Source organism: Mauremys mutica, chromosome 17, assembly GCF_020497125.1.
Source record: "Mauremys mutica isolate MM-2020 ecotype Southern chromosome 17, ASM2049712v1, whole genome shotgun sequence".
Classification (NCBI taxonomy): domain Eukaryota; kingdom Metazoa; phylum Chordata; order Testudines; family Geoemydidae; genus Mauremys; species Mauremys mutica.
Genome location: NC_059088.1, coordinates 23,272,436 through 23,288,140, shown reverse-complemented (window position 1 = coordinate 23,288,140; position 15,705 = coordinate 23,272,436). Strand labels below are relative to the sequence as shown.

General features: G+C 52.6%; 1 protein-coding gene across 2 annotated transcripts in view; it reads left to right on the top strand.

Moving 5' to 3' along the window:
* Positions 1-1,635: 1,635 nt before the first annotated feature.
* The window catches only part of TARS2 (threonyl-tRNA synthetase 2, mitochondrial), a 33,453-nt gene continuing 19,383 nt past the window's right edge, over positions 1,636-15,705 (top strand). The window contains exons 1-11 of one of the 2 annotated variants that reach the window (XM_044991222.1): positions 1,636-1,767; positions 1,991-2,101; positions 3,176-3,269; positions 4,253-4,443; positions 5,223-5,346; positions 9,402-9,523; positions 11,683-11,800; positions 12,912-12,976; positions 14,084-14,162; positions 14,750-14,896; positions 15,318-15,416. In XM_044991222.1, the coding sequence (XP_044847157.1) occupies positions 2,055-2,101; positions 3,176-3,269; positions 4,253-4,443; positions 5,223-5,346; positions 9,402-9,523; positions 11,683-11,800; positions 12,912-12,976; positions 14,084-14,162; positions 14,750-14,896; positions 15,318-15,416 (1,086 nt within the window). In that variant the 5' untranslated portion in view covers positions 1,636-1,767; positions 1,991-2,054. Of the gene's footprint in view, positions 1,768-1,990; positions 2,102-3,175; positions 3,270-3,389; positions 3,588-4,252; positions 4,444-5,222; positions 5,347-9,401; positions 9,524-11,682; positions 11,801-12,911; positions 12,977-14,083; positions 14,163-14,749; positions 14,897-15,317; positions 15,417-15,705 lie in introns of those variants that run through there. The other variant, XM_044991223.1, reaches the window with a different exon arrangement.

Here is a 15,705-nt window from a genome sequence, read left to right as displayed (position 1 = left end):
AGCCAGATAAGGACAAGGGATAGCTGGTCCCATGTTATAACTGCTGCGTAGTGTATAAAAGGTTCATCAATTACTGATATTTTAATAAATAGTTAATTCTTATAGTTTGTTATTGAGTCCAACAGGTCAGTAGCTTGGTTATAACCATTGCTGACCCCCTCTGCCGATGTACCTAAAACCATCCATAAAGCGTTTGGCTAACATCTGTCACAGGTCTACAACACCTCTTGTCAATGGAACCTTTTAACTAAAGTGCGATGAAGAAGTTTAGGTAGAAACTTGAGCTTGACGCGTCAAATCATTTTTAGAAATAAATTGGGTGGGTTTTAACCTGAAAAGCCCAAGAGGGGTTTGGACCTTTCTCCTGGAGGCCCTAATGCAGGAAAACACTGTAGTCAATGGGACTTAAGCACTTGCTTAACTGTGAGCACGTGTTTAAGTGCTTTGCTGAATCAGGGCCTGCTCCTGATGATCTGTTGCCACAGTTGCAATCAGGGGACCTGCCATACTTTAAAAAGAGGAGGGGCTAGGAATACAGTGTTCTGTCTAAGGGGATATGGAACATGCTACCCCCAATCTATGACCCAAAATAGCCCTGGTCTGTTGATCTTCAGGCCATGCTGCACGGTATCTATTTGCACATGCTGCTGCACAGAGTGGAGTCTGAAGGTTAGCTCTGCAGAGGGAAGAGAGTTTTTGTGTTCTGCTGCCTGTCTAACTTGAGTTTGTTTTTGTAATTTGTGACACAGGCAGCCGGAGCCTTGATTAGATTTGCACAAAAGTAAAAGGAGGCTTGAAGTTATAGATAATAAAAAGTAGGCCCCGATCACGCCATGGGCTCACAATGGGCAGACCTATGTGTTGCTCATGGCAGGATCAGGCTAGCAGAGGTGATCTAGTGTTAATGAACTGAAAGATCTTATTTATTCTTAGAACCTGCCTCTGCTAAAAACTCCTCCAAATCCTCCTTGCTTTCACTGGCTACTGGAATTTCTTCAGTCTCACTCATCCTTTTTATTAGTAATGCCATAGAGCTGTTCGGGAAATGGCAAGGATTTTCCGCAAACATTTTTTCAATGAAACAAACAACAAAATTGTGCGTACGGTTTGGGCTTTGTGTGCATGTGTGGTTTGGGGTTTGTTTTGTTGTTGTTGACGTTCATATTTTATGGGTAGAATTTTTTTAATAGTGTAAACCAAAACACTGCCATTTTTCAAAATCAAAAAGTGTTTTGACTCTTGATTTTCCCTTGAAAAACCATAGAACTTTGAACTAAATGAAAACTTTGCAAAAAAAGGCCATTTTCTGTTGCAAAAAGTTTCAATGGGAAATTGCCAGTCACTGTAATATGCCACAGAGCCATGTAGATCCCTGCTTAGTTTCTGAGGTTACTCGATATGTAATCCTATATGAGAAATTTGGACAAAACTGAAAGATTTGGGTGCCCAGTTGAATGATCCCTTTTGGCAGTATTGAAAATTTCAGGCTTGAAGCTTAAAGGAACGCTGTTCATTTGAAATCTAGCCAATCTACAAGTAATAGTATGAGTAATTTCCAGTAGCTTACAGTGTTGCCAATTGACAATATTTATCATTTTTTGTGATATTTGGTGTCTTTTCTTAATGCCACAGCTCCCGGATTCATGTGATTGTGTCAGAATCTCAGCTTTGGTTTGAAGAGGAATTTAAAAAAAAAGAAGTATCTAGCCTCCATGGTCGTGGAGAAAAGCTTGAAAACATGGCTCCTAAAGATTCAAAAACCCAAAGGTGAATAAAAAGCACCCCCAAATGTATCATTTTTGAAAATCCCATGACTTCTATAAGACAATATTGTGTTATTTGGGGAAAGGGGGAACTGAGTCACAATGTTTGAATTCTTAGGGTTGACAGTACTGGTAGGGAACCCCCACCCCATATTCCCTGCCCATTTTTGTAATATAATAACCACATTTCCCTTTTATGTTTTCTTTCTCTTACATTGCAGTGGAAGACCCACAAACCAAGGGAACTGACTAGACAAGTGCTGTCCTGTCTTCTCAAGAGAGCTGCTGAAGATGCAAGAATTGCTGCGAGGGGAGATACTTAAAGAAAAGCGGGAAAGGTGGTTTATTTCTCTGTCTGGTTATTCAGTATGGTGTAGGGCTTGGTACCTTTCTGTGCTTTGCTGTATTTTGAAGTATGTGTCAGAGTAGAGCATAGCAGAATAGATTGTAGTGTGTTCCATACAGGTGTTTTTTAAATCCTGGTTTATCCATCTAAAGAATAAATGCACAAAGTAAACTGCTGGGGGAGGGTCTCCCTCTAATCTTTCCCTTTATTGAATTAATCTCATATGAATATAAGAACGGCCACACTGGATGAGACCAAAGGTCCATCTAGCCCAGTATCCTGTCTTCTGACAGTGGCCAATGCCAGGTGCTTCAGGAGGAATGAACGGAACAGGTGATCATCAAGTGATCCATCCCCCGTCGCCCATTCCCAGCTTCTGGCAAACAGAGGCTAGGGACACCATCCCTAATAGCCATTGATGGACCTTATCCCCCATGAATTTATCTAGTTCTTTTTTGAACCCTAAAAGCAGCAAAGAATCCTGTGGCACCTTATAGACTAACAGACGTTTTGCAGCATGAGCTTTCGTGGGTGAATACCCACATCTTCGGATGCAAGTTTTGCACCCTGTTTCATAGATTCATAGACTCTAGGACTGGAAGGGACCTCGAGAGGTCATCGAATCCAGTCCCCTGCCCTCATGGCAGGACCAAATACTTAGTGTTAGTTTCGTGGCCTTCACAACACCCTCTGGCAAGGAGTTCCACAGGTTGATCTTTGTCGTTCTAACAAAGGTAGGCAAAATATATGTTCCAAGGTGATTATTTGTATGTAGATTGTTTTATGTAGATTGTTTTAACCGTTTTTTAAAGAGAGCAAATGCGAGGAAGTAGGGGGCTTGATTAGTGCTGATTACATGTTGATGATGCCGGAGGGAGCGATGAACCGATGGGGTTGTCCGATAACTCAGACATAGGCTAGGGGTTCGTTATAGAAGTGGATGGGTGGGATTCTGCCGCCTGCATTGTGCGGGAGGTCAGACTAGATGATCACACTGGTCCCTTCTGACCTTAAAGTCTATGAGTAGAGCGTGTGGATTTGAACAAGCCGATTGTTTCCTTTCTAGATGGCGAAGCTACACCCCTCCCCCCACCCCCGGGACCATGGGGGTGAGACAGGGCGCGCGCCTCCTTTGGGGAGCGACTGGTGCCCGGCAGCGGGTGAGTGACGGGGACCGGCTCTGCGCGGGCGCGCGCAGCGGGGGGCGGGCGCAGCTTGCCGCGCGCGGGGCCGCGCCGTGGCGCAGACGCAAGCGGCGGGCGCATCTCCGCCCTCCCCGGGGAAGGGCACCTCGCCGCGCGCCTGTTGCAGGACGGGCCGCTCGGGAAGCCCCGCCGGGAGCAGCCCCTGCCCGGCCCGGCCGGCGAGGCGACTGGCCCGCTTGCTGCGCGGCGCCGGGGGGGGCCATGCGGCTCCTCTCGCCCTGGGGGCGGATCCTGGCCGGGAGGGGCCCCGCCGTGAGCCGCCGGTGGCACCAGGTCCGTCCGGCTTTGCATTGCCGCGTGACGCCTCCCCGCTGCCCCCCGTCCCCCTGCGCAGGCCGGGGGGGCTGGCAGGGGACCCGGCTCGGCTCTGGGGCAGGCAGGGGAAGTGCCCCCTCCCCAGGCAGCTCCGTGGGGCCAGGCCGGGCCGGCTGCGGTTTGTTTAGCTTTTTGCAGCGGTGACCCCCGCAGACGCGGCTGGCCTGGGCCGGTGAACCGGGAGCGTGTTGTCCCCACAAGTGCCCCCTATGGGGCTGCGGGTATTTCAGGGGCACCAAGAGGCTCCAGCGGCGCTGGGGGCCCATTGTGCCCGGAGCTGTACAGAATGCCCCAGCCCCGACGTCCCTTTCATCCCCCCTCCCAACGCACAATATTTAGTTCTGCCGTGAGTGCAGGGGACTGGACCGGAAGACTCTCGAGATCCCTTCCAGTCCTATGAGTCGATGCACACCCTGCTCTAACCACTAAACAGCGCTCCTCCAACAAGAGCTGGGAGAGGAACCCCAGGAGTCCTGACTCCCAGCCCCCTCCAGCTCCACCCACTCTGTCTCGTTTCCTTGCCGGAGCTGGGAAGAAAGAACCCAGGAGTCCTGACTCCCAAGCCCATCCTCTACCCACTCCCGTCATGAGCTTCCTCCAGTCCCTCCGTGGCTCTTTTCCAGGCAGGCGCTTTCTTACCCCACCTCGCTGAGCGGCTCTGTTTGTACGAGAAGCTAAAGGCTGCCTACGACGAGCGATGTGCAGACCGGGCGCAGAAGGCGGGTGGGCCAATCCGGATCTCCCTGCCCGATGGCCAACAGGTGGAAGGAGAGTCCCTACGAACCACGCCGTATCACGTGGCGTCACAAATCGGGTACTGGGTGCCATTGCACGTTTTCTTCCTATGAACAGTTGTCTGCTTTCAAAACCTTTTAAACCCCTGGGTTCGCATTGAGTCCATTGCCCCTAGGGGTCCGGTTTGGCTACGCTCAGCTGGACTCTGTTCAATGGGATTTGGGCACCTGACTCCCTCCTTCGAACCCGCCTCCCACACCCCGAACGATGTTACTGTAACTCACACCTGCTCAGTGTGGCGCTCTGTCCCCCTCCAGTGATGGCTGGCCCACACGGAGCCCGCAACACCGGGTCTCCTGGCTCCTGCTGTAGAGGCAGCTCGCGCTTCTAAAACCAGAGGGCCCAGGTGCAATCTGCCGCTGCTGCCCGTGACCCGCCTGGGGAACTGCACGAGTGGTGGCCCATAAGCTGGGGGGACTTCCCCCTGCTGGGGTGCGTGGGCAGGCAGAGCACCTCACTGAGGAGTAGCGGCTCGACGAGAAGTGGGTTTGCCAGCTGTAGCTGGCGGGTGTCCTGGCTGCAGAGCCCATCCTCGGAGCTGGTGCTAACCGGCTCCTTGCTGGCAGCCTCAGCAGAGAGGGTCCAGATGTGAGTGGGTCTGGGAGGCATGATCCCTCTAGCGCCGGGTGTGGGGGTGCAGGGGGAGAACTCACTGCGCAGTTACCCTTATTCGCCCTGGGCTGTAATTGGGCCAGAGACCTGGCTCGAGGGCCCCTTCGCCGGTGCTAGATCCCCCGTCTGACTGGCCGGTCACGTGTCCTGTACTGAAGTGTGTTCTGTCACCTCCCTCCTTCCCAGACGAGGCCTGGCTGAGGGGGCAGTGGCCGCCCGGGTGAACGGGGCTCTGTACGACCTGGATCGCCCTCTGGAAAGCAGCGCCACCTTGGAATTCTTGGGCTTTGATTCTCCAGAGGGGCAGGCGGTGAGTGATACCTGGCACAGTGTTGCCATCTCCGCATAGCAGGAAGTCACCAGCCAGAGCTTGAAAAGTCACTCAATGGAGTGTTTAAGCACTCAGAAGGAGTCAAAAACGTCACTAAACAAAATTTCCAGGGAAGTCGACAGAGAATTATATACACCCACAAGTGCGCGTGCCCAGGCGAGTATAGTCACAAAATCGTTCACAAGCAGCTCAATAGTGTTGTTAAAATCCATTCTGGGCTCTTCTTACTACGTTCTGTTGGACACCAAGTCAATATTGCGCCTCAACTGAGCATGTCCTCGGAAGGAATCGCATTCCAGGGCTGCTTGGGCTGAGATCGCTATAATCTGCAGGCCAGGAAAAGAAGTTCATGGAGACTAATTAAATACTTTGCTAAAGCCAGGTGCACTTTGGTGAGAGTTGCACATTAGCCAAGGCTTGTTTTTATCCAAATGTTCTTGCTCGCTGCTCCGTAGGAGGTAGCACAGCCTGTGATGCAGGGTACGGTGGCTAATGAAGTGGACAGGGCAGGGGAGGCAGGTTAGCCAGCGAGGATGTTATACCAATATAATAAAAACCAGCAGGATCTTATTAAGAGGGATAAGGCAAAGATGCCACATTTATTGTAAATACCATAACAAAACAAAAGACAATGTTTTCCTACTTATTTCTATTACTACTTATTCCTTATACACACACACACACACACATATATTCATCCACACAATCATTCATTCAGGTTCTGTATAGATGTTATAGTTACCAGCCTAGATGTTGCTCATGCCAAGTTACTGGCCAGGTATCTTGGTCATGAGGATGGAGCCGAGTCTGTGTCAGATGCATCTGATGCTCCTGGAGGCTGGCAGCAGAACCATAGACTCAAAGTCCTCAGTCTTTAGAGTCCAGTTTTATAGGAATTTATTCCTATGTCAGTCCATGAGAGTTGCTTCATTTTGCTGTTGCTAAATCAATCAGCAGGTGGCTGGCTCCATGTTGTCAGATGTTTTGTTTTTCCTTCCTTTGAGGTGTGGTGGGTGGATTCCAGTTTGCCCTCCGGGGGTCTCTGGTTGATCCCACTTGACACCTTCTTCAGCCGACACTGAATTCTTCAGGCTGGTGACTCCCTAACCATTCATTCACATACATTCTCTATCTTAATCACATCTATTTCACTGTCTCTTTACCTTTTGGGGTGTTACCAATTTATGTGAGACTCCCTGTCTTTTACCAATCAAAGATAAAGTGAGATGAAAACTTACAGAGGGTGGGGGTCTCTATCTATACACTATCACAGCTACTGTTTTGGCTTACTTAGAGTTAATTAATGTTTAGCAAGTTTTATACCAAGTATCTCTTTGAGCAGGCTTCACACAGACACAGCTGGTGGCTTGCAGGTTAAGGCTAAATGTTGGGAATCTCAAATTTACTTCTAACATAAACCTTAAGTTATAAAGTATCAATTAACAATAAATCAATAAATCATTTCTCATATAAACCATGTTTAATATAAACCTTCTTTAATATCCCTACAAGGAGAGCCGCACGGATGAGACAGGGCCATGCGCCCCAATGGGCGAATGCCCTCTTCCCTCCAGCTCTGGGCCTTCCCTTTCACTAACCTGTCGGTTCAAATCCAGGCTGGCAAGAAAAGCCGAGGCTGGGCTGAAATTCACCAACCCCAGCCGACCTGGGCTGGAGCGGGATGAGGATATTTTGCAGGTTTAGGTAGGCCCAGTGCTTATTTTGTGATGAAGGAGGGGCCAGGGCTCAGCTGCCCTCAGTCCTGGCAAACCCCAGCACAAATTAAGCATTTCCCAGAGATGCTGGGGTTATGGTCTGCCAAATGTGTCCGATTGGTAGGAAGGACTCTCTGCTTTGGGGCTAATGAATATTTCCCCTTTAATCTTGTGAGTTTCATTTATAAAGCAACACCACGTTAGTGCAATTGGGGAGCAGGGGGTTGTTTTCTTGGGCTTTTAATTACGACAATTTGATCCCAAGGGGAAGCGGAGGAGGATTTACAAACCCCAGCCATAGGGACTTTGCTGTTTGTCTCATTGAGAGTCCAATCTCCACCCATTTAAAGGGGCTTGCCTGTGATGGCAGAACCTCCCCTGGCCCTGATTAAATGCTCTCCTCTTCTCCAAGCCTATTCAGCAGAGAGCTTAAGGTTTATATGTGAGCCGGTGCCCTCTGCTCATTGGGAAGGGTGCTCTGTGCACTGCAGCCCAGGTTGGTGAATTTCAGCCCAGCCTCGGCCTTTCTTGCACCTGGCTTTAGCAAAACATTTAATTAGCCTCCACGAACTTCTTTTCCTGGCCTGCAGATTGCAGTGATCTCAGCCCAAGCAGCCCTGGAATGCGATTCCTTCCGAGGACATGCTCAGTTGAGACATCATGACATGGACTTGGTGTCCACGAAAATGTACTAAGACGACCCCGGAATAGATTTTATTAACATTATCGAGCTGTTTGTGAATGATTTTGTGACTATACATAGTGGTGATTTCTTTCTCTGAATGTCACTGTCATTGGCAGTAAAAGTTGCTAGATTTGTCACTGGTCACTTTGACACGTATTTTCTCACTAGGGAAACCAAAACGTCTAGCGACAAAGTAGCTAAATTGGTGTTCAGTTATGGGGACGGAGCCCTCTGGTGGTAGCCAAAGGGAGCCTGGACAGTGGCTAATCTGGGCCGTTTCTGTGGCTTCTGGTTTCTGTCCCTTTAATGCCATGGTTCTCAACCTTTCCAGCCTACTGTACCCCTTTCAGGAGTCTCCTTTGTCTTGCGTACCCCCACGTTTCACCTCACTTAAAAGCTACTTGCTTCCCAATCAGACAGAAAAATAGAAAAGTGTCACATCACACTATTCCTGACAAATTGCTGGCTTTCATCATTGTTACCACGTAATTATAAAATAAATCAGTTGGAATATAAATATTTTACTTCCATTTCAGTGCATAAAATATAAAGTCATTGTATGAAATTTTAGTTTCTATTGACTTCGCTAGTGCTTTTTATGTGGCCTGTTTGTAAAACTAGGCAAATATCAAGATGAGTTGGTGTACCCCCCTCTGCGTACCCCCAGGGATACATGTACCCCTGGTTGAGAACCACTGCATTAATGCACCTGCTGGAGTGTGGGGGTCACCAAGGAAGTGGGGTTTGATAGGTGTTCTTCTTAACTGTTCTTTGCAAAACCATCTCTCCCAACCATGCTCTAAAACAGTGCTTCCCAGACTTGGTAAGCCCCTGGTGAGCCGCGAGATGCTTTGTTTATCTGAGCGTCCGCGGGTACGGCCGCTCGCAGCTCCCAGCGGCCGTGGTTCACCATTCCCGGCCAATGGGAGCTGCGGGAAGCGGTGGCCCGGCCGGCCCATTTTATACTCTTATGCATTGCAATTGCAGAGGATTGTCGCTGAGATGCCGGACTAGCAAATGTCTCCTGCACTTTGGTATCTGACTGGCATAAACTGCACTGGCAAAAGCACAGATGCAAAAGGCTGAAAAATCAGTTTTGGTTGACAGGAGTCAGCCAGGCCAGGGTTAAGGGCAAGGAATTGGGCAAAGCAGAAAGGCAAACAGTGGCTAAAGCTAACCAAAAGGGAAGGTACAGCGTGTACAATGAATATAATAGTCCCTAGCTCGTCTGTAGCATTTTTCATCCTTAATCTCAAAATGCTTTACAAAAGCAATCAGTATCATTGTCCTCATTTTACAGATGGGGAAACTGAGGCACAGAGCGGCTGAAGTGACTTGCCCAATATTACCTAGCAGTAGAGGTGGGAATAGAACACACGAGTCCAGTCCCCAGTCCAGTGCTCTATCCATTAGATAACACTGCCTCCTGGGAACAGGCAGGCCCCCTAAAGACAGCTAACGAGGGACTTTGGGCTCCCTCTCTGAACAAACAGGCACTCCATATGTGAGAGGCTGCAGGGTGTCTGGGTTAAGCCAGTGCTCTGAGTCTTCATTGGAGCTGGGAGTCCAACGGGCCAGAGCCATGTGGGGCACGGTGGGCCATCCACGTGACATTGGGTCTCTTCCCTCCCCAGGTTTTCTGGCACTCCAGTGCCCACATCCTTGGAGTGGCAGCGGAGCGATTCTACGGAGCCCTGCTGTGTCACGGGCCCAGCACAGAGAGCGGCTTCTTCTACGACATGTACCTGGTGGGCCGGTAAGAGGGGAACCTAGCTGGCCATCCCGGCGGAAGGCCTGATGGCGTCTGGATAGCGTCATATCGTATTTTCATTAAGGCAGAGTTAAGAATCATCCAGCTGGGTCACTGTAGATACATACTCGGGATTTCTGTATTACATTATAAAACTGAACTGTTTCCAGAACTGAAACAGGCTTTTAAATCAGTCATTTGGAAATGCAAGTTCAATTTTTAAATTTGTTTTTATGTTTTGAATCTTTACATCTTTAATACCTTGAACTGGAGTGTGTGTTCATTTCTGCTGGAGACGTATCAAACGCATTATATAAATAGATAACAGTATTTAAGACTTTATTTCTAATTACTGAGTAGCTTAATGGGAACAGAAAGCACACTGCCATTGGAAAGAAAGCACACTGCCATTTCTATCTACTGGAAATAGACCTTAATCACCTTAGAGCTGATAGGACACAAACAAAAGGAAGTATTTCTTCATGCAGCGCAGTCAGTCTGTGGAACTCACTGCCAGGGGATGCTGCGAATGTCAGAACTTTAATACCTCCATTGCCCCCATCACCACACAGTCATGGATAGATTTAGCCTAGGAGGCAGGGAAATATTAGTCCTATTTGGAAGGTGGGATCTAGGGCACCCAGAGGTGAAGTGACTTTCCCGAGGCTAAGTAGGGAGTCTGTGGCAGAGCAGGGAATCAAACCTGGAACACCTGAGCCCCAGGCCTGTGCCTTAACCACTAGGCAACCCTTCCTACCCTGAGGAGCAGGGCTTTGGAGCTGTGCTCCGGCTCCGGAGCAAACGCCAGGCAAAAACCTGCAGCTCCACTGCTTCGGAGCTGCTCCAGCTCCGGGCTCCGCTCCAAAGCCCTGCTGAGGATGGGGAACCTCCTCTGCCGCTTTGAGTGAGTGGGTGGGGGCGGGGGCTAGACAGAGTCACCAGGAAGGGGGAGCAGAGAGAGGCGGAGTGGGAATGGGGCCTCGGGGGAGGGGGCAGAGCCGTGTGGGGGGGCCCCCGCCAGCAAAAGCAAAAGTCAGCGCCTATGATCTCACCTCATCCATTCCCTGCCATTGCTGGGGCCTCTGGTGCTTCTGCCCCTTCTGTTCTCTCCCAGTGGCTCCGCTGAGTCTCCTGTGGCCTGAAACGCTTTAGCCGGGCTCAGTGCAGGGGCGTGTGGGTGAAGTCGCTGGCTGGTGTTGTGCAAGTGATCTGATTAGAGATGTAAAACATGAAAGGATTAACCGATAGGTATTAGTCTTACCATCAACATAGTGCAGTTAACGTTTAGAACAGATTGGTAAATCAGGTGCTGGCCCCGCCGCCAGCGGCTGCTGCTGCTGCTCCGGGCAGCAGGTACCTGGCGGAGGTGGTGGTGGTCACAGCTGGGACGCGTGCCGGGCAGCACGTGCCCAGCCAGGTATGGGGGAGCCACAGCTGGGCTGCTCCTGCTCTCGTCGAGTCTGTTCCAGTTGTTGCTGGGCCCTCAAATCCCTGCTGCCTTCCCCCCACTCGGTGGCGGCTTCTGCCCGCAGTGGGCTCATTGCGCAGGGCGCTGCAGACCCAAGTGGGGGTGGGGAGCATGAGACTGGGCAGAAGAGCCTCCCTCTCCCATGGCTCCCAGGACCTCACGCACGCCCCACTCGCGTGCAGCCAGTCTTCTCCGGTTGCGGACGGCGCTGCGCCCCCTTCTGCTGGCTGAACTGGTTACCGATTCAGCGGTGAGCCAATGTCATTTGAATAGTTGAAACGGTTACTTTTGTAAACAGTATTTACAGCCCGAGGTCTGATGGTCCCATCTGGCCTTAAACGATGAAGCCGAGTTGCAGTTGTCACGGGGGCGTGTTTGTTTTCCCTTCCACTAGGTGGCGCCCTGGGATAAACTAGCACGAAGTGCTCCAGGCTGCGTCGGCAGCACCGTACCTGCCTCTGCTTCCCCGGAGCCCCCCGGCCGTTACACCGACGTCTGGCCTTTGCCAAGCGGTGTCCCTGGCTCCCTTTCCTCCGGCAGTTAGTGTCGCCTGGGCAGTGCGTGGGGAACGGGTGCCAACGGGGGGGTGAAGACCCGCTGCTAAGGCCGCTCGCTTGCTCTGGCCACCTGCCAGGATCTGCAGTCAGGGCTCAGTTCTGTAACCGGGGCTTTTGAAAACCTCTCGCTCTCTCTGCAGAGCCGTGCTGGGCAGCGAGCTCCCCGCCTTGGAGGAGGCGTGCAGGTCCGTCGTCCGGGAGGCGCATCCCTTCGAGAGGCTGGAAGTGTCCCGAGAGGACCTGCTGGAGCTGTTTAAGGTGGACGGAGGTGTTTGTCTGTCACTGCTCTCAGCAGCCCCCCCTCCCTCCGGGGCCCCAGGATCAGCTTCGGGGCAGAAGTGGGAGTCCCACCGAACCCCAGGGCCAAGTAAACCGTCGTGCAAATAGTGTCGCTTGCTAGCCCCTGCAGGAGTCCCAGCAGCTCCTGTGCGAAGTGATGGGAGCCCCCATCCCTTGGGACGAGACCCGGCCCTGGCGAATGCACGGCCAGGAAGGCGCCGTCCTTCGTCCCCTGGGGTAGGTCGGTCCCCTCTGGAGCACACAGGGAGGCTTGCTTGGTTTCCAGAGCCACCCTATGAGCCGCCCAGGGGCTAATAACCTGCCTTCCTGCTGCCTGCCCCCGCTCAGTTCAGGGTATGTCTGTCATCCTCTCCAGCTCTTCTCAGTCCAACCAGCCCTGCCCTCTTGTGAGAGCTGGTGTTATCCGTATATCTAACCTATCTGGGACTGCAGTGCCTGAGCACCTCGCCATCTGCGCTACGCTTATCCTCATCCCTGTGAGGCAGGGCAGTGCTATCCCCATTTTACTGATGGGGAAACTGAGGCACGGAGACTGAGGCCTAGATTTTTAGCGGTATTTGGGCACTTAACTCCGATTGATTTCAGCTGCAGTTAGGAGCCAAAAAGACCTTTTAAAATCTGGCCACAGATGACTTGCCCGAGGTCACCCAGGGAGTCTGTGGCAGAGCAGGTACTCCCGAGTTCCAGGCTAGCACTCTAACCACTGGGCCCTCCTGCCTCTAGCTCCTGTGTCTAGCCCCACGTGCCTGCCTGGCATGCTGCATAGCAAGTGAAGAGCCAGTCTCTGACCTGAGGGGCGTGCTGGCTGCATTGACGGGCCAGGCAGCTTGCTGCGGGGAGATGGCAGGGGGGATGTGCGGCTCCTGTAAGTGGCATTTAGATTGGAAGCTCTTTGGGGCAGGGGCTGTCCGATACTCTCTCTGTACAGCACCTGGCGCGAGAGGGCCCCATTCTTGGGCACTGTCATAACAAACATGAATAGCATCAGCTCAGAGCAGATTAGCTGCTAGTTATCTGTGGGCTGCATCATTATCACTGGCCCTACGCGCTTCTCTTTTCCTTTCCCCAGTACAACAAGTTTAAACTGCAGGTGATCGAGGAGAAAGTGAAGTCACCGACTGCCACGGTGTACAGGTGAGCAAGGGCCCTGGAGTCCGTGTGACGGTCCCGGCGCACCCAGGGTGCTGGGCAGGGTGAGGTCTGTGACTCCTGTTCCTCCAGATGTGCAGCCCTGGGGTGAAAGTGCCCTGTTCCCCAGCCGTGTCCCAGTGCTTAACATGGTCAGGAAAACGTGTGTGTCCATCTGAATCCCACTTCATACAGACAACTGGCCATGCTGTGTGTACACTGATTACATGACTGTCACAGTCAGGCGTTAATGCATGGAACTATTTGTACTGATTTCCGGTGGTGGTTTTCAAACGAGCCGTTCTGCAGCAGCACTTCCACCGAGGCGCTCACCAGGGCAGATTGGTTTGTAACGTTCACGTACCGTCCTTTGCCACCAGTAGCGATTGTCCAACATAACTTAACACAACAACTTCCAACCCCCCCGGAAAGGCGAGATGGCACTTGTAGGGTGCCCCTCAGCGCCCCAGCTCCATTGAACACTTTTTTCCCCCATGCAGCTCCTCTCTCATTAAGCACGGCCACGCCCGGACGCTTCGCTGCAGTTGACACAGATCTAGGTGGCCGGGAAAATCCCAGCAACTAACGCACCGCCGGCTGGTACAGGCGTTCCCTGTGAAAGGCATATGCAGGGGCGGGGGCGACCATCACTGCTGGAAAACTAGAATGTTGCAGGGGCTTGGGCCCTGCCTCCCTGGGCTGGGCTGTGGGTCCGGGTACCATGATGGGAGGGCGTGCGACAGAACAGGCAAGACGTGCTAAGGGCCTGGTCCTGCCCTCGTGCCCGATTGCACAGCTGGGTGGGAGCGGGAGGTGTGAATCCACTCGCAGACGTTGGCCCAGGTTCTGATCCTGCACCCGTGGAGGTGACGTCCGAGTGCCCTTCACGTGAGCCAGTTGCATTGTGGTCGTGCCTAAGAGCCCGAGTCACGGACCATGACCCCGTTGTGCTAGGTGCTGTACAAGTGGAGCTTACATGCTAAGTCATCGGCTCCTTCGGACCACTTGGGGCATCTTCTGACTTTCCCCTCTGCTCTCTCATTCCAGCCTGGCATTTCTCACCTCACCCCTAGACTCTCTGTGCTCTGAACCCATGTCCTCTCCTTTCCCCAGGTGCGGGGGGTTAATCGACCTTTGCCGAGGTCCCCACGTCAGGCACACAGGGAAGATCCGAGCGCTGAAGATCCTGAAGGTCAGTGCTCACCCCAGCCGAGCTCAGCTGCTGGCACCGTTGGGAGGGAGCCTGGTCTAGTGAGCATGGCGTGCTGGGGGCATCGCTCTGCCACTGGGCAAGCGGCATGAATTTAGGGGAGCCAGTGCCTCAGTTTCCCCCAGCTGTAAAAAATCCAGCAGGAGGATGGCGCACTTTGATATTAAATGCCTGATATGGTCCTGCTTTGCACAGAACACGGGCTGTGCTTTGTCAGAGGATCTCCAAGTGCTTTGGAAAAGGAGTAGGTACCATCCCTGTTTTACAGGTGGGGAAATCAAGGCACGGAGCAGGTCACCCAGTGAGTCCGTTTCCGGTTCTGTTCTTGACTCTGGCTCCTCGTGTTTTATACCAAGCCCATCATCATAGCACCTAACCCAGGAGTCCTGACCCCCCAGCCCTAACCACTAGACCATGCTGTTCCGAGAGAAGCAGAAGCTTTTGCCTTTCTGCAGCAGTTGGAGGAGTAGGCGGTAGAGCTGCGTGTTGATCCCAGGTTACCCTGTCCCAGCCAGTGTGGCGCTCAGCCCTTTCCTCTGGTGGTAGCTCTCTTTCCCACTCCTCGACAGAGCTCCTCTGCCTTCTGGAAGGGAGACCCCGCTCTGGAGTGTCTGCAGCGGGTGTACGGGATCTCCTTCCCCAGCCCCGTGCGGCTGGAGGAGTGGGAGCAGCTTCAGGAGGAGGCAGCTAGCCGGGACCACCGGAGGATTGGCAAGGTAGGAGTCAGTGTCATCCCCCCCCAGGCAGGGCCGTTGCAGCTACGTCTGTGTTTGTACAACCCAACCCGCTGGCTAAACTGTCCCCGGTTCTGAACAGGCCTGGAGCCATCAGTACCTGCCCTGCTGATTGGAGACCCCTTGGGTAGGAGAGCTGCCCTGCAAGACCCCGCTGGGGCAAGCCATTGTCTTCCGTTACCGTGCCATGTCTCTCCCGCCTCAGCGAAGCCCGAGTCTCTGTCTCCACCTTATGGGTCCCATAAGAGGCTTCTGAACGTGCTGCTGTTTCCAGCTGCCGGGCTTAGTCCTTAGGAGCCTGGATCCAGTCCCCCATGTAGGGGGGTCATTGCGTGTCGTCACCCCGTGTCCTGCCTCCCCCTCGGTGCGGCGCTCAGGCGACCTTCTCTTATTCCCTCCCCAGGAGCAGGAATTGTTTTTCTTCCACGAGCTGAGTCCTGGGAGCTGCTTTTTCCTGCCCAGAGGAGCTCACATCTACAACACCCTGATCGACTTCATCAAGGTACGGGCAGCCGTTGTTTCGGGGTTCGCTTGGTCGCACAGGGGGCCGGACTCGGTGACTTCGAGGTCCCATCCAGCTGCTGCATTTCTGTGGTGTGGTGGCTTCTTCTCCGTGTCACATCCTGTAGATCTTCCTGTCCCAAATACCTCCGTGCAGCTGTGACCGTCAGCCCAGGCTCTGTGCATCCTGGGAGCAGACTCACACCAGTCCCTGCCGGGTCATAGCACAGTCGTTGTGTGCAGAGCTCCAGCACTGGCTCCCTGGTCAGCGTGGCCAGAGGGGTTTTAAC